The sequence below is a fragment of the Plutella xylostella genome, chromosome Z (assembly GCF_932276165.1).
Source record: "Plutella xylostella chromosome Z, ilPluXylo3.1, whole genome shotgun sequence".
Taxonomy (NCBI): domain Eukaryota; kingdom Metazoa; phylum Arthropoda; class Insecta; order Lepidoptera; family Plutellidae; genus Plutella; species Plutella xylostella.
In genome coordinates this window covers 14,544,783-14,569,252 of record NC_064012.1, presented here as the reverse complement: position 1 = coordinate 14,569,252, position 24,470 = coordinate 14,544,783, and the positions used below count along the sequence as shown (strand labels likewise).

The 24,470-nt window shown below is 39.6% G+C and overlaps 1 protein-coding gene across 1 annotated transcript; it reads left to right on the top strand.

The window, feature by feature from the left end:
- Positions 1-187: 187 nt before the first annotated feature.
- Positions 188-24,450, top strand: LOC105391702 (zinc finger protein Xfin). Its single transcript, XM_048632940.1, has 6 exons — positions 188-390; positions 905-1,057; positions 1,969-2,180; positions 2,909-3,722; positions 9,738-10,494; positions 22,777-24,450. The coding sequence occupies exons 1-6, from the start codon at positions 283-285 to the stop codon at positions 23,061-23,063; spliced, it is 2,331 nt and encodes a 776-aa protein (XP_048488897.1). The 5' UTR covers positions 188-282; the 3' UTR covers positions 23,064-24,450.
- Positions 24,451-24,470: the final 20 nt, after the last annotated feature.

Genomic DNA, 24,470 nt, shown 5'->3' with positions numbered 1-24,470 from the left:
AACATCTGTGATTGACATTAAGCAACTGTTTGAAACTCAACACAAAATAGGTTCCTTTTTTTCACTGCCAAAATCAACGGTTTTCAAACGTTGTATATTGATTTCAAAAACGGTTGAAATACTCTATGGTTTTTATTTTGTCTTGTCTATGGATTGGATTGTCTATGGTTTTAAAATATGGCGGGCTGCCGCGAGTTTATCCGCGAACTGAACTGCAATTTTCAGGTTTAATCAAAGGAAAGTGCACATTAGGTGCATAAATTATTGTAATTTAAGTTTATAATGACAATGGAACAGAAAGACACAGCTCCAAATAATGGTACAATCACAATTAATGATGCAGCACAACATTATCAGAATGGAAGTAACAATACAGCTTTAACCCTCAATGTAAGTACTGCTACTGACTGCTTAACGGTCTCTATCATTATCAAATATGTATATTTGTATTAACTCATAAAACCAGTAGCCGCGTATCCACCTGTCCACGCCTCGGCGGCGAGGCATGCCTCGGGTTTGCTAGAACGCGATCCAATACTCGGTTTGCATGGTTATCACCGAGGGTACTTTTATACAAACCTGTAACAATCATCTGTCAAGATGCAGTGGCCAATGATGATGATGATGGCATTGGATTGCGTGGACCGGATGGCTAGACTGGTTGTGGCCTGTGGCATACAGCGGTAGTTTTCAGATTCTATGGTCAATCACTTTAAACATTGGTTCTATTTTAACCGCGAACCAATGAGGAAGGCTGAGTGCTGAGTACCTATACCTATTACAAATGGTTCCCAGGAGTGATCTACTTGGGAGAGGCCTATATCTAGTAGTGGCTGATTAAACAGGGTGATGATGATGAAACACCAACAAGGTATTATAACACTACCGTATTTTCTATTGCCAGTATTCGGAGGTAGAAGCGCAGTTTGTGTGCATACTGTGCAACAAGTCGTTCTACAATGCCGTGGCGCTCCTGAACCACAAGAAGCTTCAGCATGATAACGCGGGCTCCGGCGGGGCCGACGCCATCTTGCCGGTACTCGATCCTGATGACTATGTGAGTAACTGTACCAAACTAATATACTTAGGTATTTCATTGGCTTTATTTACAAATTCAAAGTTGCCATGCATGTTATGCGTGCAGGTACTTATTATAACTCCCTACCTAAATGTTCAACAATATGATGTTCACGATTATAGTCCCCGACGGGATAGAGGGGACTTGCAATCGAGCCATCCACTTTTCGAAGTACGGTCTTGTACAGAGAAACCTGACCCCCCTCAGAAGCATTTTGGACGACCGAATGGCGTAGTGGTTAGTGACCCTGACTACTGAGCCGAAGGTCCCGGGTTCGATTCCCGGCTGGGGCAGATATTTGTTTAAACATAGATATTTGTTCTCGGGTCTTGGATGTGCCCGTAAAATGGCAATAGGCCCGCCACCTATTACATTGGGACCAACATAACTCTCTGGCGAAAAGTGGGTGCAGCAATGCACCTCTGCCTACTCCGCAAGGGAGTACATTAGTACAAGGCGTCAGTGTGTGTGTGTCATTAAACAGTATATTTAAATCTTATAAGTACTCCATCTCATTTATAAATATTATTTTAACAGCCTGTTTATTAAAGTTAAATTGGTTGCAGTGCAGGTGGACACTTATTTCTTTTGTTCACTGTACATCCTACTAATATTATAAAGGCGAAAGTTTGTGTGTATGTTTGTCAAAACGGCTCAACCAATTTTAATGAAATTTGATATGGATTTAGCCGACACCCTGGATTAACACGTAGAGGATACTTTTTATCGAAGTTTTTTTACTAAAAGTATATACTTATCTAGCTATGTGATACCTATGTAATTCCAATTTATCAGTTGTAGGGAATAAAACTTGAGCTCGATCTGAAATAATACGGCCAGTAAAATGTAATTACTTACACCTTTCAATTAACCTTTCCAAAATTTCCCAGAACATAAACAACGCCTGCGGCTTCAAGTTCGTACCTCTGAAGCAGGAGCCGGCCAGGTGCGACGACATGGCGACCCACATGTTCACTGAAGACACGTCGTACCTGGTGGTCAGGTTGTCCACCGGGAACGACGCGGATGTCGGCAAGAGGAAGCGGCTGGAGGGAGTGGTGAAGAGGACACAGGTGAAACAGAAGCCCGCTGTAGACTTGAGGTGAGTGGGGCAAAATAAATTATGTTTTATTTAATTGTGGCTTACTGGAATTAAACCTTTGTGCAAACTCTAGTTTTAAACGCCGTCTCAATTAAAGAGAAACTCAGTAAAAAAGCTTATTATAAAATTGATGATTACTTAGAGGACGTTAATGCATGGCTGTGATAAGTAGTTAGCTCTGCTCATATTATTATAATAATAATTATTAAGCTTATATGTATTGTATACCAACTAGTTTTAAGTCTTTTTTTGAAAAGATGGCTCAGGAGTTTCTTGCCTCCGTTCTTCTCCTTAGACAGAAAGAGCCCCCCCTTATCCGAACGGAGAGTAATTTGTAAAAATTGACGTTCATCAGAAAATTTTATATTTGTACGATGAATAAAAAAATTTGAGTTTGAGTTTGAGTTTGAATGCTCCTTACAGTAGAACTATAAAAGTCCTGAGAACGAAAATGGATCCTAACTCCGTATTTAATCGATCTATTATATTTATTTTAGCAAAAATCTGTTACAAAGCCATTATCAATCGGTATTTTATTTTTAAAATTAATGTAAAATAACTGAAAATTATAAAAAGTCTTCGCAAAATCGCACTCTTTGTTGTCATGACTTGTTGGACTGTAGATGATTTCCGGTGGGCCACACACAACTACGTTCTCAAGAAATAGGTTGGTGTATTTTTTGTAAGTAGCTTCTTAGTAACTTACTCAATTCAGCACACGTCTGCAGGGGTCCCTTCACCTGCACGTTCCCGTCGGCGCTCCGGCCTGACTTCCAGTGTCGCCAGATCTTCTTCAACTGCTGCGAATATTCCATGCACTTCCGAGAAGAACACACGAAGCGACGCAAAGCCGCGTTACGCTGTCAGGTCTGCGAGAAACGACTAGACAGAGACTTCTATCCGACCACGCCCTTAGCCGCCCAGCTGCAAGCGGCAAACAGACTCACCTTCTCATGCAGAATCTGCGGACAAACGTTCCTAGACAGCGCACAATACGACGAGCATAACCGAATATTCCACGCGAAAATGAAGCCTCACCAATGCTCGCTATGCTTCAAAAGATTCACACAGCAGGGTGGGTTACAGCAGCATATGAGAATGCACACCGGTATCAGACCCTTTGGCTGCACCTTCTGCCCTAAAGCCTTCACACAAAAGGCGGGCTTAGACCAGCATCTACGCACACATACCAAGATTAAGCCATTTAAGTGCGTCATCTGTAACAAATGCTTCTCTCAGTCCGTGCATTTGCGACAGCATATGAGGACTCACACTAACATCCAGCCGTTTGAGTGTTCCGTCTGCGGGCGTAGGTTCAAGCAGACCAGTCATCTGAACTTCCACATGCGATCTCACGGATCCCTAGGGGTGCCCAATGATCCCGTGGAGAAATATCCCACTCCGCAGAATATGCCGGTTCAGGACAATTTGCTGGACTTTCTGAATCTGTCGAATCTGCAGCCAATGGGCGAGGGGGACAACTTGTATTATGTGGCCGAGTTGAACCCGACGCCCGCGCCTCACCCGCCTATGGCCAACTATTAGAGTTATTCCACGCTTTAGATGTAAGTTTTATTTTTCTTGTTAATCTTGCTACAATCAACTTAGATTGGTTATTTATTCAATGAAGTACTTATTGGATTTAGATGTAAGTAGACAACTATATGAGCATGCGGCATAAGCATGATGCAAAATTAACGGTATGATTATTTTATGTTGTAAAAAGTTATAGCAGATATAAACAGCTTTTATCCACTGTACTTACAAATTACCTATCTAATAAACGGTTCGATTCTTTACAATACTCACACAACTAATTTTATTTATTTTCCATCAGGAATTAACCTATCCTTTGATGATTATGATTATGATAATGATTTCTAAGTGTTTATTAAATATTCGATTAAATAATATATTATATTAAATATTATTTTGATACAAATCAATCGGTAGAACTAATCATCAGCATGTCTAAGTTATGACAAGCGTGGTCGGTGTTCGCGGGCGCGGTTACATTTCAGTCCCGTGTTTATTGTGTTAGGCCCGCAACCAAACAAACGCAGCTGACGGCATAATGCATCCTGCTAACCCTTTGTCTTGTACAATTTGTGGAAAAAACACACACAAAATACAACTTCGTGGCTATGGGTGAAGAATAGCGGAATTCTATTTTTACGGGGTACTTAATTTAACCTTAATTAGATAGGTGTTTGTTACATATTTACAAGATTATTAGTATTCAAACAAATCAACTCTATTTCTTGGTTGGTCACTAGGGACAATTTTATAGGTTTATCTTCGTAATGAGTTTAGGAATCTACCTCTACCTCACTAGGTAATCTTTATGACTTTACAGCTTGCTCATATATTTTTAAAGCATATGTATATTATGTATACCTTTGAAGCGGAAGGTACCTAATAGTTACCTTCAGCTCCTACCAGTGAAGTTTAATTTAAGCACATAACTAACGTGCTACCAAAAAAGCTAACTGGATAGATATGCCATAGGCCATAACCCACGATGCTAGCACATGCGAGGCACCCGACCAGCCGTTCTCGGATTGTTTACATTGGCCGAGGAACGTATAGCTTCCCATAGTTCCCATACTCACACTCGATACGGCTAGCAAGTAGGTGTAGGCAGAGAGATCGTCGGACAAAAGGTTTGATGATTTGTTTCTTTATCACATTCACAGTGAATGATTTGATCATAGCTTTGGTTGCACGAAATAAAAGTTTCGCAGTGCAGTTGTAAGACAATCTTGAAGGATTCAGACAGAAATAAAGTACTGTGTAGGTAACTATAATTTTTATGCTCATCCTTAGCACAGATCACATAATAAGTTACTAGGTTCCTTAGGTACCTAGTAACTTATTATGCCTACTATACCTACATCATTTATATTTTATACCATAGGACACCAACAGAAGCATACCTAATACCTATGTAAGTTCCCTATTCGGATCAAAAAAGTTATCCCTTGCAGCAAGCCACTCGAAATGCTACCGCTTTGTAATCTCTAAACTATCCTGAATATTACAGTGTCAGAGGAGGCAGGTCCTATCTCCAAGTAGCACTTGAGAATTTTGAAGAATTTATCTCCAACGATGATTGCTTCCGCGCCGTAGGTAGGTGTGAGGTGAAACAAACAGAGTTATGAGAAACCACTAGAGATTAGCCGGCTCAAGAGCCGCGTGAATGTTAAACGGGAATTTGTTAACCAGCTGTTTAGTGAGTGGTGACATAATAACATGGTAATGGCTAGTATTGGCCAAAGTGGGTGGAATTCAAAGCGTTTGTGAAAATGTTACCGAAGTAAAAACTAGACCAAAGAATATTACTACTTCGATTTATAGGTACCGCTTCTTCTACCTAGATCAGTAAGCCTGTTGAACAATGCTGCCTCACTCTGTTTTTTTAAATTGGTATATATTCCTCCCTAGTCTAGTTCACGTAAGTACAGGTACTTTTAATACTCAGAAGTACCATACATACAAATAAAGTAAGTATCTATGCAAGTTGTATCACATAATTCCCAAGAAAACGACTGCGGCTGCCTTCTGACAACGGCTGACACTCATTGGTGTGCCAGAATGATGAACAGCAACACAAAGAGCAACCTCACACCTACTGGGTAGGTAGTAGGTACGAGGCCAGATCTCAACGCCATACGTCAGCTTGTGAAAGCGTCTGCAAGACCCGAGCCCGTAAATAATCTTTTATGACACGGGCCATGTGCGTTGCGTCCGTCGGCAGTGAACGGAGAATCCGGGTAACGAAGATTTGAACGTGGAACGGCTTTGGGATTTTATGTTTTTTACTTTTTTGTGCGATGGTGCTGAACTCTGATCGGCCAGTGTTTTGGATTTGTTTTTTTTTATTGGCCAGGATTGAAATGCAAAGTTCAGTGGAAACAATTCTATTGGATATAAGCAACATAGTTACCTTTGTACTACACCTTATTTGTATCCAGTACCTATGCAGTGATAAGTACTGGATACAGACACAGGAAGATTAACAATATAGTATCTACATAATTGATTATTATTAATTGGATGGATTTAATTTCCAACTCCTCTTTGTATCCAACCAGCAACTATCTACTCAGTACCTACCTACCTGTTCTCGGAATAGGAGCATCTGTTGTAAGTGTTGTAATGTAACCATCTCCAATGCAGGTTAAATAGTGAATTACCTTTAAGTATTTATGTTATGTATCATATGATTTAACTATGTACCAGTAGGTAGTATACTGTGTAAAGCTTAAGACAGGCTGGAGAAAATCCTTTATGAAGTAGGTAAGTACCTAATTTGCGTAGCGTTGGGTTGGTAAATATTTTTACACATTGAAACTACAAAATAACCATCCATAATACCTTTAAATATAAAATTGCTATGAAGCTAATTTCATTCAACATCTCGGTCCATATTTAGCTCTACGTAGGTAGGTACGTCGAAAGCGTGCATTGCTGTACAAAAGCATCTAACGTAAACAAAGTTGCGCGCGCGCAAGACGGCGACTTGAAAGACTTTAGATTCCATTACCAATCTTACAGGATGTCGTAATGGACGTGGATGGATGATAAAACAAGGTGCCACGGACTCCCACTATGACATTACGAATAGGTGTGAGGCATTAGATTTAGCCTTGTTTTGTAGGCTAGTTAGTAAACTAAGTTCCTGTTGAGATAGCTAAAAATGAAAGGTTGAGTTGCCAAAAGGCAATTTCTGCCGACCTATAGGCCGACCTTTGTCTAAATTTTTTTCTCATTTGCGGTGTATTTATTTATACCTACTTATGTGTGCAATAACGAGTTCATACATAAATAAATAGATTATATTATATTTATATTTATTGAAAGTTAAGTGTCTGGTGGGCCAATAATGCAAAGGCTAAAGCCGTGACTAGAATATGGGCATACCTGCAAAAAACCGAAAAGGCGTTAAATGTTATAGACTCACGTACTTTACAAAATGCAGACACCAAATGGCCCCAATTTTTTTAAACATTGAAAAGGAAATTCGAACATAATATTTTATGTTTTTAGTTTGTTATATTCTGATGCTCCGTTAAATGCACTTAAATATTGCAGAAGGCGTCACTAAGTTTTTTTTTTTCGTTTAGGAGTAATTTCGTGATTTTCTCAATGGAACTTTTTCATTGCCGGTGAGTGTAATTCCCCTGACAATCATTTTAAATTAATAACTAGCGTAACTTTTGAACTGCCAAACCCATTTAGATGAAACATCACTAATAACTCTATCGTATGTTAATCGCTAAATTGGAGTACGCCCCAAGGTTAGTATGTGATACTTTGTTTTGTCGACGACAGTGTTTTGTAATATAAGCCTAGTCGGTAACGGATTACGGATAGTTGCAATGAAAGCGATGCCGATGATAATAAGATGTAAGTACTTACCTACGTCTGGAGAGCTTTGCTCTACAATGACTCATTTGTTTGTATCTATGTGTTATCAGAGTACTAATATTATTATTATTATTATGTGTATCTTTTACATTAGATACTTCAATATTTCTGTAATAATTAAGTAGGTTCGTAATCGTAATGATGATGATTATCTAATTCTTCTTAATCCACGAGGATCATAGGGCCTCCACAGTTCGTCGTAATAATGGTACTTAATATAAATACTTACATATATCATAAGATTTAAAAGTATACCTACCGAACTGAAGCTACTAGCTCAAACGGATACCTACAAGAAATCTGGTAACTGTTTGTTATACCCAGTTATATTATACCTATCAATTTATGCTGCCGAGGTGGCGAGTGAACGTAAATAATTGCAAACGCCAAATGTATCAGTACAAATCTCTGTTTCTCAGACAAGTTAAGGCGAAACTATAAACCACAAGCCACACATTGCCGCGTCGTAAAATTTTAAAGAGTTCAAGATCATGAAACTGAAAATTACATTTCTGTAAACCCAGCCACGAAGACATAAGGCGGTATTTCGCTTGGCAGTTGAACGTAAAGGGAAGATTTGTGCGCGCACGCATCAAGCGCCATTTTGGGGGCGGGGCTTAGCTTTACACGGCTAACTAATAATTTTACAGCTTTTCAAGCAATAGTGAACCTTATAATTATGAACCTAAATACATAATTTTCATATGTAAGCCCAGCGCTGCAGTACTTCTAATTTATACCTTTATTTTTGATGGCAAATGTAATTTCAGGCGTGTAACAGCACTGCTGTCAGGAGTGAAAGAGATAGGAGCATTAGACGGGTACAAAATTCAAATTAATTGACTAAAAATTGTTTACATCCAATGTAGGACACAGGGCACAGGGTCATACTACAGGCTACATAACAAAATAGGATATCGATAAAGATTAAAGACTGCTGGATCGACTTTGTCAGCTTTTCTTCTTCATAGTACTTAGCATGTACTTAGTGTAATTATATTTGGCCATGCTTTGCCAGGTAGTGTATCTTTTTCTATATAACTTTTTGTTATATATCTAGTACAAACATTAATTTATTTAAACAAATAATAATACTTGGAAGCTTACAATTTTCAAATAATGAAAGTGTTTTCATGATGCTACGAGCGTGCTACGCCGTGCTACGACGGACCGCCTACGGGCTACGAGCTACGAAAGCTCTTTCTCAACTCGCACAATTTCTTACGTCATGTAACGATGTAACAAAATATTACAACAATTTGTTGTTATAATTCTAATGTTGTTTACTACGGAGGCCGCGTCGACTGTTATGTTTACACGCCACAGTTCAGCAACCCGAGCATTTATAGCGCCAGCCGATTGTTATTATTATTATTTATTTATTTATCACATAACCCAAACTTACTACGTCGCTTTCGTAAACCGAAATGTTGTTAATGAAATTCCGGCTTCAAAAAATGTTTGACTCCACTGCAGATTTTAAACCGCCAAGCGATTTCGAGCCTTCCGATTCGGGCCGAAAGGTCAGAATTGACTTGACGATTTTACTACAATGTTTAGATCATGAAACTTGGCTGTGTTTGATGGATAACTTTTGAGGAGTCGAAGATACGGTCGAAGATCGTTCGGCAGGTTTAGTTTACACGATCGTGTAAAGAAATCGGGCGAGTTTAATGCAAAACTTTTGGTTTCGTATGGTAAATATTTAGGGTAGGACCTATAACGTTTTATAGATCTAGTAAATGTTTAGTTTGATTGTGGTAGGTCAGGAGCGGTCGTTCGGCGTCCTTGCGACCATCGGGTAAATATTATTGTCTCAGCGGCTTCCCCGGCTTTGTGCCGTCTGGTAGTCCGCCATCCGCCATTACACCACCGCAATGTACCTATTACGTACAATGTATCAAAAATATGAATGGCGCGCTTGAAAGAGCACTCTGTGATCATTGTGGTAAGCTTGCACACTAAACTTAATATAAAATGTTAAATTAAATAATGTTATAAATTGATAAGATTTTTCCTTTAGGAAAATTACTGAAATGCCTATATAGCTCTAGCAACACCATTCATAGATGGCTCAAGATCTATACACGTACCTAATTGCAAAAGTGAGCGTCTTGAAAGCTGTAGATATGGGCGGTGTATGTCCCGGGGGCGGGGCGGCGGGCGGGCGGCGGCGGCGTGGGGCGCTGCGCCGGCGCACACTCGCCGCCGCGCGCGCGCCCGCCACGCATGAAGACCGAGGAGCTCCCCGGCTCGCCGGCCGCCCGCCGCGCGCCCGCCCGCCGCCAGGAGAAGCCGCCCTTCTCCTACATCGCGCTCATCGTCATGGCCATCCGCCACTCGCCCAACAAGCGCCTCACGCTCAGCGAGATCTACGCCTTCCTGCAGCAGCAGTTCCCCTTCTTCCGCAGCTCGTACCAGGGCTGGAAGAACTCGGTGCGCCACAACCTCAGCCTCAACGAGTGCTTCGTGAAGCTTCCGAAGGGGCTGGGCCGGCCGGGCAAGGGCCACTACTGGACCATCGATCCGTCGTCCGAGTTCATGTTCGAGGAGGGCTCGTACCGGCGGCGCCCGCGCGGCTTCAGGCGCAAGTGCCAGGCGCTGAAGCCGCAGTTCGGGGGCGGCGGGTACCTGTGCGGGGCGGGCGGCAGCGGCGGCATGCTGGCGCAGGGCGGCGGGTACGAGGTGGCGGCGGGCGGCGGCGGCGACTACGCCTGCTACCCGGCGCAGCAGCTGGGCTACGGCGGCGACTACTGCGGCTACGGCGGCGAGCGCGAGTGGGGCTTGCCGTATGCGGAGCCCTACCGCGCGCCGCCGCCGCCCAGCCCGCACGACCTGCCCGACCTCATCCCCAGCTACCAGTACTCCGTGCCCAACGAACATGGTAAGTTGTAATTATGTTACTGCTTTTCATGTTTAGTTAAAAAGCGTTCAGTACAGAATCGCCGGTTTAAAAGCAGGGCGGCATGCTAACTTTTGTGATTAGTTTCAGCAGTTATACCTACGTGTATATTACAAGAAATAGCTGAAAACACAATATTACGGTAGCGATGTTCGGCAGCCTCCGGGCTCCGGGCCTAAACTTTGTGGTTATGGTATAGTTACTATGTGGTAATACAAACGGAGGTACCTCCTAAATTTATGAAAGGACTATAGTCTACAACAAAACCAAAAAGTTTGTTTTGTAAGTTACAGACGGGCGGTATATTTGTAGTACTTAACGTTCCGGTCCTTCTTAATTCAAATGCTACCTTTAACTTTATAACTCCAAAATCCTTTTTCAGAAACGGGTTTGCAAATAAAACTACTTAGTTACTACGTACACTCACGAGCAATGTAAAAGTTCCACCCAGAAAAGCCCAAGTAGTATTTTTTTAAACATTTGAAAACAATAATATTACTCATAAATAACAGTTTTAGTTGGAGATGGCGTCATTAAACTAGCCTTTACTTGATAGATATAAGTACTACAACTTTTCCATTGCTCGCGAAGTAACTGCAGTTACTTAAAATGCTTTTTAACTTTACGGAGTTTATTTTGCGACTGTATTTAGCGAATTATTCCTACCATAAACAAAATATCAGTGCTTACATACGGATCCTATGAACGATTGATCGTCACCCTCTGTTAAAAAACTATCATTCGTATCGTCTTCTTGCGTGTCAGTATCCTAACTTTATTTTTCCGCCTAAAAACCAACTTTCCATTGCATTAGAAACCCAGTTGCAGAACGTTCTTTAAGTTTTTCAAACGTCATTATACATTTTCTATGTCTGAAAAAGTTTAGTGTAACAGCTTTAAAATAATGGAATCGTTAGTGATAATTACATAATAGCTAATGTTTTATTTTAAAGAGGCTTTCTGCAACTGAGTGTAAGAATACCTGATGAAAATCACACTATTTTCGATTCAAAATTCACGCATGTATGAAATTATTCACCCATAAGTTTGGCTATTGAGAAATTATTTTACTTGTGCTCTTGCTGTAGCGATTACTTCTTTAGGTTGATAAAAAAATTGGCCTTTTGCGAATTTTAATAACCAATAATAAATGTATTAATGTACCGGGCAAAGAGACAAGCCACTTACAAAATGCAGACACCAATGGCCCCATTTAAAAAAAATATTTAATAGGATATTAGTACAAAATGTTTACGTTTTTAGTGCCAATTTCACCATTCTCGGTTAGAGCATAACCAGGGAGTAATGGTTAACTTTTGACACATCTGTCATGAATTTTATATGGAAATGACGTTTAATTTATAAATCAATCCCTGTCGCTTAGATAACCGAGAATGGTGAAATTGGCACTTAGTTGCTAATATTTGATGCGCCGTTAAATACTTAAATACCTAATGCTAAAGGCGTCATTAAGCTATTTTTTTCCGTTTAGGAGTAATTTGGTTATTTTCTCAATGGAACTATTTCATAGCCTGTGAGTGTAATCAGATTTGAATTAAGTACATGATAGACGAGCGAATGAAGCAACACGCTACGCATTCTGTAGTGCCAAAAGTCACATTTTCGGTTCCCTTTACGCTGTTTTTAATATCGAGCGGATTTCATCACGCAAGTGTTATTTTTTTACTAGGTACTATTTATTGTAATGCATGGAATACGCACGCGGGACGCGGGAAAACGGCGGCGTGAGATCACGCATGCTTGATGAAATCCGCACCATTAAAAACACTCTTAGTTTTTGGATCTAGATGTGTCCGGAAGTATTCTTATTATAGTAGTATTAGAATCTATATACCTACATTGCCAAACACATAACATCAGCGAAAAGTACGCGCCACCTTTGACCTCTTATCTAATTAAGCATCACAAGTTAATTACGATAACATTAATGGGCTCCTACTTAAATTACATATAATGCAGATGTGTTTATTCGTGATATGTTATAGGCATAATCTTATTAAGCATAATGCTGATAATACAACAAAATAAGTAGATAACTGAAAATCTCACAAAAAAATTGTGTCCCAAGACTCAAGAGATCTACATATAGTGCCAAGAAACTCGACAGTCTATTATTTATCTCAGATACTAAACGATCGACAACTTGCACTAGTCAAATTAGTATCCGAGATAAAACGACTGTCGAGTTTAGTCGTAGTTTGACGTTATTTCTCCATTGTATCGGTACCACGGACCATTTTCAAATAAATAGATAAGTAAGTTGTAAATATTGATAATTGATATTAACGACGATTTAAACATTCAGCAAGCAAATAGAAAAATAATGAATAAATTGATAAGTACATTTAATGTTGATTTTCACGCACATGATGAAACGAAGAAGGCACTGTGTTTTTGCTACGAATCACTATCGAAAATTTATGATTTGTGCGTTTCTTAAAAACTACTGGACAGGTTCAGTTTAAATCATATTGCTTATCATTATTATTATTAAATTCTTTATTGCACATAAATTAATTTTGTACATAGGCGAACTTAATGCTAAAAGCATTCTCTTCCAGTTAACCTTGGGCGTTGTGGAGAAAGTGATAGGTAGTGCGAAAGACAATGAGGACAGTTTAATTTTGTTTAATATCTATATTGTTAAACACTAGAATATATACTTACTTATACATAATATTATAAAATAAACGTATACCTACATACATAATTTAAATATATAGTTACTATAACAAAAAATAATAATATCATCGTCTCACTTACATACTACAACAAAAACAGATAAACTATTTATTAGATCTGCTGCTGATTGTTCTGCTTCTGGAGGTAGTGCAGACGAACCTTAGACTTAAAGGTTTCTATGGACTGCGATTGCCTTATATGCACTGGTAACTGGTTCCACAAGCGAACCGCTGACACGGTGAAAGAATCCGAATACCCTGCCGCATTATGCTCTGGGGTACGAAAGAGCAAATTTCGACTTGACCGTTGAGGACGGTCAGTAAAGTCAAAGAATGAAAAGCGATCAGTTAAGTAAGAGGGGGCACAAGGATTATAAACTATACCATATACTAGGGAAACAATATGAGCATTCCTTCGATGACGGATGTTGAGCCACTTGAGTTTATTACGAAAATCGGTGACATGGTCATACTTACGCAGGCCAAAAATATAGCGAATGCATAAGTTGAGCAGACGGTCGAGTTTATCAAGTAGCTCTTCGGTGAGATCAGGGTAGCACACATCTGCGTAGTCAATGATAGGGAGCAACAAGGAGTTGACTAGCGTAACTTTGGTCGAGTACGGCAGGAAATTCTGCAACCGTTTTAGTCCATGCATCGAGGCATAGATCTTGCGACTAATTTCTGAGACATGCAATTCCCATGACAGGTTATTCTGGATATGAAGACCAAGGTTTTTAACACTGTCACAGTAAGGCAAAGTAACCCCATTGAAGATTACAGGTGGTAGTGGGCCGTTTCGCAGTCTAGCTAAGTGATACCTGCTGCCAACAAACATAACTTGGGTTTTAGAGGGATTGACTAGGAGACCGTAGTTTGCTGTCCAATTTTTGACTGCATCAAGATCAGCAGTCATCCTGTCAATAGCCTCCAAAACATCACCGGGACCACAGGAAACATACAATTGCAGATCGTCAGCGTACAAGTGGTAAGAGGTGAACTTAAGAACGGAGACAAGCGTATTGATAAAAACTGAAAAAAGGATAGGGGAAAGGACACCACCTTGGGGCACGCCGGCTGTGACATCACACCAGTCCGATTCAATGTCATCGGACCGGATGCGTTGTCGGCGACCGCTCAAGTAGGAAGAGAACCACTCGGCTACTGAGCCAGACATATTAAGAGAACGGAGTATGGACAAGAGGATATCATGATCGACACAGTTGAAGGCGTTGCTAAAGTCAAGAAGTGTAAGGAGAGTTGGTTGGCTATCGTCCACGGCCTTACGAAGGTCATCAGTAATTTTAATGAGAGCGGAGCAAGTACTATGGGATGGACGAAATCCCGATTGAAGGGGGTTTAGGAGATTGTTAGAGGAGAGAAAATTCGAGAACTGCCGCAACACTACGCGTTCAAGTACCTTAGAAAGGAACGGGAGAATTGATATGGGCCGGTAGTGTTTAAATTCAACAGGACTCGAAATTTTTGGGACGGGAACCATGAAGGCCAATTTCCAGAGGGTGGGAAACGTGCCTGAGGATAAAGAGAAGTTGATGATAGAGGTAATAGAAGACAGGATAAAAGGGAGAATCGGAAGCAGCATGTCACGACCGATGCCGTCACTGCCAACCGCCTTGCTGGGGATAGAGAGAATAATCTTTTTAATGTCTGTCTCAGTAACCGGTGTAAAATGGAGGGGAGAAGATGCTGCGAGAGGCAAAGCTTGAATATTGCTGATGGTGAGGGCTTTAGTAAGAGGATCAAGGATATGGGGAGGGGATGAGAAGTGTCGGTTGAGGCCGTCCTTGTCAACAGACAGTGGCTGGTCCTTCCTACACCTTCCTAAACCCAGAGAATGGAGAAACTGCCATAAGTTCTTGGACGAACAGTTTTCGACTGACGAGTGGATATGCCGGCGCTTTGCATTTCGGATCATCTGATTGCAGCGGTTTCGCACGAATTTGAAATTATTCCAGTTGGCCTCCGATGGATCCTTCTTATGCTTGCGGCGCAGTGCGTCACGGTAAGCCATCTGCTTGCGTATCGCAGGTGTCAGCCAGGGGGCTGGGGGCCGCTTCATTCGGACTGGATGTAGAGGCGCATGACGATCCAGAAGGTCGGTGACGAGGCTATTAAAGCACTTAACCTTGTCGTCGATATTGTCAATGCGCTCTATTTGTATCCAATCGGTGCTAGCAGCATCATCAGCCAGCCTTTCATGGTCCATACTCGCAAAGTTACGCTGAAATATTATTTTAGGTTTCAGTTTGGGAATTCTTAATTTGTACGAGGCAAATATAAGATCGTGATGGGAGAATCCAGAGGCAGTAAACTGCCCATGGGTTGCGATCCGTTCACTGCTAGAAGTAAGAATATGGTCTATAAGGGAATGAGAGTCATTTACGTGGTGAGTGGGATCTAGTTTTGGGATATGAAGATTTAAAGAAGAAGTTAATGTGAGAAACTTACGGGAACGGGCACTATCTTGCAGAAGGCAAGTGTTAAAATCCCCCATCAGGACAGCATGTTCATATTCAGGCAGATGTGTGGCAAGCAGTAGTTCAAGCGCGTCCAAGTAGTCGGAATTGGGAGGGGCATAAACCACACCCAACATAAATTTCACAGTATTGAAATTGAGTTCCAGGAGGATGTATTCCATACCTTTGTTATAGTGAGGTGATGAAGTTGCTAGTATTTTGTACTTAATGTCAGCACGAAGGTAAATAGCAACACCTCCGCAACCCTTATCAATTCGGTCATTTCTTATTAAAATATAACCCGGCAAGGAAAAAGATGTTGTGGGGAGCGACGGTTTAAGAAATGACTCCGACACTAGACACGCATGAATACAATTACTGGTGAAAGTTGAGAGAAGTTCGGAATAATGGGAAGGAATGCTTTGAGCGTTAATGTGGCATAGATTCAGATTCTTAGGGAATGGAGAAAAAGTGTTGTGAAGCAGATCACTGAGATGAACGCAGTCACTAGATGCATCTGAAAGGTTATCAATCGAGTCCAAAGAGTAAAACAAATCAGAGTCAATCGATAAATCCATACGCTACAGGTAGAAGTATTGTGTGACGATGACGAATATAAATAAATAAATAATATATATAACTACTAGAATAGATAATTATGCTATATGTGATATAATTGCTATATACTATGACTATTAGACTATTTACTGAAACCTAAACACACTTTGTCCACATCCACCGCCGGCACACTGTGATGAGAAGAGATCCTGCAACACAAACATAATTCCTCGGAACATTAACTAACTTATTTATACAACACAGAATAAAAAGGTAAGGCAAAATAATTTTTAAGTTATGGCAACATTAAGCGATTATCACGTGACTTAAGTCTGTCAATGTCACTGTCTCAAACTGTCGATGTCAAAAATCACACCACATGCCAACATAAAAATACAAAAAGTTGAAGAAAAGTCGTAGCAAAACAAAATAGACTACTGAGGGTAGGTAATTTCGAAAGTGAAATATTATTAACATTACTCAGCAGATGCAAAAGGCAAAGAGGCAAAAGGGATATTAGTGCTCTATACATATAAAAAAACAATACAGCAATAAAAACCAAAGTGCAGTGGCACATGGAGAAACTTAAGATAATAAGTACTATCAGCCTATGAGGTGGACAGTTTGGACTTTTGGACTCATGTTATGCATCTTATGACTACAACTTTGTGTACGGGAATCAAATTAGGTTGGTAAGCACTTTATGGGTTAAACAATAATGAGTTCTCACACTTATTTGTTGGCAGTACCGACTAATTTGGTCTTTTTTGCAGCCCGGTCCAGTGCTGGTCGAGATGCCCCGTCTGCCTGGGACTGTGTGGGCGCCGGGGTCTGGGCGGGCACCGGTATCGCGTCGAGGTCCTGCCTGGAGTTGAGACGGATCTTGTGGCCACCGTCCGGAGACTTAAGGAAGACATTGCCGTCCTGAGTCCAGCAATTCCTCATTCCGAACCGGTGACGGGCTTCTAGGAAGATGTCACGTCTTCTGGCCGTCAGGAACTCGCAGACAGAGACCGGTGTGCCTTTGAGCACCTTTTTCTTGTCCCACACAAGTGCCCGAGTAGCCCTATCACTAAACCTGACCAGAATGGGACGTGGTCGGTCTGTGGCTGTAGGAGACCCACTCTGAAGTCGGAAGCACTGTTTAATCTGGGACTGCTTGAAGTCACTGAGACCCAGTTTCTCGACACACACAGCCGTCACCACAGTGGAGATCTCTTCATCAGGGGATTCACTAACACCACGGAAGAGCAGGAACTTGCGTCTCCCCTGGTTGTCAAGATCATCGGAGACCTGGGCAACTGCAGAAATCTGCACCCGCAGGACATTGAGTGCTTGGAGCATGCACTCCCTGAAGCTCCGGAAGTCTGCAGCCAGCTGATCCAGGCTGGGAGTGGTGGTGCTGGTGGCAGCCAGGCGAGCATCAAAGGCGGCCAGCCCCTGGCTCATCTTGGCCTCCAACTTGTTGATGGCAGCCACGGGGTCGGGTGATGCCTGTGTGGGCTTGCTGTTGGTCCTCTTCTTCATGTTGTGATCGTTTTTGAAGTGTCAGCAGTGGATTGTGTTAACTGATTAATTGTAGTGCATAGGCCAGTATCTTTTATGTACTTTGGTAGATAATCAAGTAAGTATACTTTTAGTAACAAAACTGTTGGAATAAATGTAAATAAACAAGATATTTTTAATTAATTAAATAAGAAAACAAATACACAAGTGTATCCGTTGACTACCCTCAAAAAAAAAAAAAAAAAAAAAAAAAAAAAAAAAAAAATCATTCAAATCATAATACTTACACTCACGGGCAATGAAATGGTTCCACTGAGAAAATCACTAAATTACTCCTAAACGGAAAAGGCTAGCTTAATGACGCCTTCTGCAACATTGAAGTACATTTAACCGAGCATCAGGGTATTACCAACTAAATACGATAATATTTTGTTTAAATTTTAAATAAAATGCCTGAAAAAATTGGGGTTTTGTGTGAGTGGAACTTTTTCATTGCCCGTGAGTGTATAAATGAGCCAGTGTTAACGCGGGATTCTGCGGTATTAACATCTTTGGAGCAAATTTCGCAATGAACTAGTATTATAAAGTTGTTTGTTACCATTTCACTACATAAGGACTCAACCAATTTTCGAGTCGGTGGATCCCTGGATACGAAGACTACTCTGTAACTGGGTATTAGGGTTTGTGCCCGACGCCTCCTAAACTGTACACGTCCTAACTCTATCCAAAAGTTCATCAAACATATTGGTAATGTGTACACATAATTAACTTCGTCCTTGTTTATATACGTTATGTAGTATTAGGTACCTATGTGAAAATAATGGATTGGTCGTTTGTCTACCATCGCGTAAATGCACGTGAAAATAATTCCCTTATTTTTTATTAAACGTGCCACGAGCGTACAAGTTGTCATACATACATAACATAAAGACAATAATTAGCCAACGCGTAAGGTGTTACAGTGTACTTCTCCCCGACTGTACACTACAGTGTACAAGCTCATTTCGTGTAAAAAAGCGTACTGAAGCTTCAGTCAGATTTGTTTACAGTACACTGTTCCCGTTTGTTCCAGGCGTTTGATCTTTTTGAATGCTATAGATATTTCCAGAACATTGCCCGGCGGGCACTGGTGCTTTATAAAAAAAATGGAATGATTTTTTTGAAAAGACATTGATGCCGTTTTATCTCAGTGTTATAATTAGATCGGTAGGTAATTCAGATGATTTGTTTGTACGAGAAGTTCCACAGTGCAGTAATAATAGTTTAAAGTGGTCCTCTAACATACAAATATTTCATTTTCTAGGCATAAAAACTATTTCTTCAATTGACTTTATTATAATTCTTCTATTATAAGCTTGTTTGAACCACATAACTCAAATTGTTAGGTACTTAGTCCGCGAAGAGATAATCAAAGGTAATAGGAGTCACCCGCTTCGCGTTTGTACAAAATATTAGTGTCATTTAATCAGTAACCGTCGTCAGGTCCATCTGTAGTATCTGTACCCGATACTACAATGAAAGGTAGGTTAGAATAAATTACATATTGGCGATAAGCCTTCCTTTGTACTCAAACAATTTCATTTTATAAAACCTGTGGCGTATACCTATTTAGTTTATTTTGTTTGCAATAATATGTGATACCTACATGGGTACCTATGTACCTATAAATAAATAATTAAAATTCCAAATCACTACATGAGTATTTGTTAGGTACATACAGTCGTTCGCACCAAACTTGCGTCTTATTCATCTCTACATTAAACATGTATGGAAGATCCCATATGTTGGTGTTTTACTGCATTTAGTATGAAACAATGTACGCCGCTATACCACACATCGCGCAGAATCGACTGCCGTACGCTCGTCGACACAAGTGAAATGCTAACTAAACGAATGATTAGGTACGTAATACATGGTATGATTGTATAAAAGTTAATCTTCATACTTAGGTATCTGAAAAGTCTGAAAACACATAAATAAGTGCAAATACAAATAAGTAGAGAACCTGAGAAACATTTGAAACTTAAAAAACATATAGGGCTGGGCTTCATATTTAGTTTAAGACACAAGTGGCATGAGAAATCTTACATAGCTATATTCTAGGTTTCGGAATCATAATCGTTTACAACACACTGCGATCCATCAAGAAGTTAAATGTAGAGACGAATCTGTGTGACTCTGCCTAATAGCCCTACACTGCATATTCTACACAACTGTACATCATCTGAATATAACAGGCTAACAGATCCATTACCGTGTAAAGAAAAAAAACTTTTAATGCTCGCGCACGCAGCATCGCAGGCGGAAGATAAAAAAAACTTCACCCTTTTTGGATGCACGTAAAAAACACGTACAAATAGGGCTATGTTAAAGGTCGCATAGCAAAAAGTTTACAAGCTGAAAAAGATGTAAAAAAAATAGTTCGATTTTTTGGCCAATGTGTAAACAAATGCCGACTAAAGCTGAAACTTTATACATTTTAGTCGAGAAGTGTGATCTCTGCCACACGCGTCGATTTCCTGAAATTAGGTCTTGATCTTTTACGGTTACTGTAACTGAGAGAATGCCTACATTAGATATTTTTGAATTTAGCCGTAATGTTTACTTTGATCTTTAAGTAATGCTAAATAAACAGGTATCATTGTGTTCGATTTTATGAATATTTAATTCAAATTTATGATTTTTAGCTAGGTAATAGGGAATATGCGTAATTTTTTTTTATACTTTTATTGGATAGTTTTACATCACTTTATTATAGTTTAAAAAAATTCAACGCCAAAATAAGTAATTTAAGGTATTTTAAAGAAAGTTAAAAAATTACAACCATCACGACCACTTTGAAATTCCCGTCAGGATGGCGGGCTGTCGTGACGTCATAATCGTTTAATTTCACGGCTCAGAATAATGAGTCCCGTCAGTCGGCATAGATTTTTTACTTTTTACCTAATCAAGTAATCACAGAGTACTTTTGTATTTTCAACAAACCAATGTTGTCATGGTAACAAACGAAAAAGGAAGTGTATAAAGTGTGATCAGTGGCTGTTTTGTAATGGTAATAAAGTGTGACCAGTGGCTGTTTTGTGTTTTGTAAAATATATGCATATTCCCTAATATGCACACGGCTCTCGACTTTTCAATAGTCTTTGCTGTCCTTTTCCGCAGCTGGCCACAGTTTACTCGTTCATACTGCGTAATAAATTTAATGTGTCCAGTTCTTCTGATTACGAGAATTCTTCCATAACTTAATTTAGAAAAAAATAACAACTTTTGAAATATACTAACGACTGCCATTATAACCTAAAAGTAGAAAGAGCAACTTGTGTCATGTTCCGTTCATAATACTTACAATACAAATTTAATTTTATTGTGTTGCAATATGGAGCATATTTGAGTGGCTCGTTGAGTAGCGAATGGCTGTTTACGCCTCATTACAATAGAACAACTAGTGGCAGCCCATACACTACCAACAAAAAATATAAAAAGTCCTAAACTTTGCAAACAAACAAGCATATCAAACAAGAAGTGGAGAGGTTATAGGAGGTTAGGATCTATTGGAAGAATTTTTATGTGATCCATCGTATCTGATCACAACGAGCATCACAAATACTCGGTGACATTAACATTTCTTTGTTTACACTTGACATTTATTTAACTATACGCAAACGCAAAGAAGTTATTATTCTGAGATTGATATATAAAGAATTATGACGTCACATCCGCCCTAAGAAAATGGGTGACGTTTCTCGGAAGTTAGAATTTACCGAAGTTTTTTTGTACTTTTCAACTTCATTTACTTGCTCAAAAATAAATTATAATCAAAAATAATGATGGAGTCGTAGTTATGAAACAACAAAGTTTATTATAAATAATATTTGACCTTTATTTGAACCACTTGCATATTCCCTATTGATATTACTACATATTATTAAACAAAATTTAGTTTGTAACAATATTTACATAGGTACAAACTTGTTATAGTAAGTTCTTAATATACCCCGTATTTCTAATTATCTAATAACCGAACAACATAACATATCTAAACGATCAGCAAACATAACATGTATTATGTTACTATACTAACGAAACATCGTAACATAACTAGTAAGCAAGGGAGTACATTAGTACAAGGCGTGAGTGCGTAACATAACTAAGCAACTCATCAAATCCACAACCAACTTAAATCCCAATTAATTATGCATAAACTCAACCCCACCAGCTATTCCTCATCTAAAACCGTACTCTGGCTTCTGTCATGGAAGCCACGAGGGCATCTGTCATCTGAACTACTTCAAACCATTATCTGGAACTAGAGGCGATGACAGCTGAAGTGGATGGTAGAAGGTGGATGAATGGCCGGCTCGCCTTGGTTTTTTTAGCCAGTGATTTAGTGGGTTCTGTAGAGAGAAATTAGATTGGTAATGTGTAATAGATTGGGGTTCTGCTAGCGTGAATATTGGGTTGCAATTTCAAGAAAAGTGTTTTGTAAATTGGATGTTACACTCACGGACAATGAAAAGTTTCCACTGAGAAAAGCCACAGTGATTTGGTGCTTTTCTCAGTGGAAACTTTTCATCTAGGCCCGTACTCGGAAAAGGCTAGCTTAATGACGCCTTCTGAAACATTGAAGTATAAGTATAATTAACTAAGCATTAGGATATTACCAACTAAAAACGATAATATTTCGTTCAAATTTTAATTTAAATATGTATTTGAAAAAAATTGGGGCTGTTTGGTGTCGACATTTTGTGAGTAGAACTGTTTCTTTGCCCGTGAGTGTATTAGTTACTCCTAGATAGGGTACCGATATATTATTATTCCTGCACGATAATTCTTGGGGATAGTTTGAGGACAGTGGTTCAGTTTGACAAGTAGATCACGGACCTAGTTGAATATGTAAGAAACATGTAATTTATACTTCTAAATAGGTATACCTATAAATTCCAAATTCCCTTAAACTTTATCAGCCAGATTTTTTTCTTCAGAATACTTTCGCACTGACGTCACGCTATCCTTGCCCGCAGGTCCAAGCACGATGTTTCCCGGCGTCCGCGGCGTCCACGGCCAGATGCTGAGCTCCGGCGGACCAATCAGCGGGCTCGGGGGCTTCGGCCTCCCGTCCCCGCTCCCCGCCTTGCCCCCCGACCGCAAGGCCTACACCTCACCCCCTCCGACGCCCTTGCCCAACCCGCTGCCGACGTCTATGACCGGGATACAGTCAGCCCCGTCGTCGCTCGTCAACACGCAACCGATAGCCACGTCTACCAGTGTCCAAGCTTACTACGATCACATGAAGTATTCTATGCAATAGTTGGTTGCAATGCCTGCCTAGGCATACCTATAGGGTTATACGTATGTGAAAGATTTGTAACACGGGCTGTTAAAGCCTTGTAGGTCTGCCTAGTGCCTCCTATATTGATATTTTATTTTACCAACTCAGTCTACTGTTATGTAGGTATCTAGTACTAAACTATAATAATACCTATGGCTAAGTTCTGTTCTCTGTGCACGCACATAAAATATTACTTACAGCTATTTGGTAGACCGATCAATCAAATATTATTATTTAGATGAAAACCAAAGTTTAATAAGAGATTTTAATTTTACAAATTAATGACAAAAAATCCCGATATGTTCGTACCTTCATGTATAAGTAATAATTATTTATTTAAACGAACTTATTGAATTTTTGAGGGCATTTTAATTCAGTGTTTCTCAGCCTCATCAATTAAATTTTATTGGGTAGGTAATAAGCACATAAGAGCACCATTTCTTGCAATTTAATAATCATGAACGTATACATACTTAAATAATTATTTAAGTACTTACCTACCGTAAGAACAGTTCAAGGATTTTAAGCCCAAACCTAAAGAATAACTTTGGCTTCATTTATAAAACAATCTACTTAGCTTCATAAACACAAAACCGTTCTCTTGTAGTAGAGTACAATAAATTATGGAGTACCAACGTAGTTATATGAAAACATGGTAATTATCATGGATAAATTAACCATAACATAGATTAACTATAATTTTGTTTTTTTTTCACTTTCTTCCCAGTATACCTACTTAGCTAATTTGTGGTCAGAATAGCTAACAGATATTTTAATTTGCTGATCCTTCTGCTGTCTGCATAGTTACTGCTGCTTGCAAGACCTCGGAATAATGTAATAGTAGTAATACTAGTATAATACGACACGGATCGAAGCAGTAAGAAAACTACGAATGTCTTTATTTATTTTTTTAAATTTAGTTAACCGGTGGAATTTGAGTGATATCGTGGAAACCATGGGGAATATTTTTCGTCGGGCAGTAAACATAATACGTTAGCACTATTTATGATAAGTACTTATCAATAAAAAGCTTGATTCTTCTGCTTTTTTGAATAGGCGATCGTTTAGGGATTTAAATTCACAACTGTGTCTTACTAGTTTATGTACAAAAGAGAATATAAGGAATAAATTCAAGTAACATTAAATGTCTTCCCAAAATTAAGTATAAATGTATCTATAAAGCAGCTAAAGCTGGTCTAGGGAAAGGCTAGCCAGTCAGAATAGCGTTATAAGTTTAAATCATGAAGTATCCACCTATGCATATAGGTAACATACACTGTTTCCGAAGTCCAACTTGGTGAGTCTATAGGCAACTTGAATAAATGTTTAACTCTAGCTTCATGCAAAAATATTAAATCTATGTCTTGTTCTTGGTTAGTAGCATGG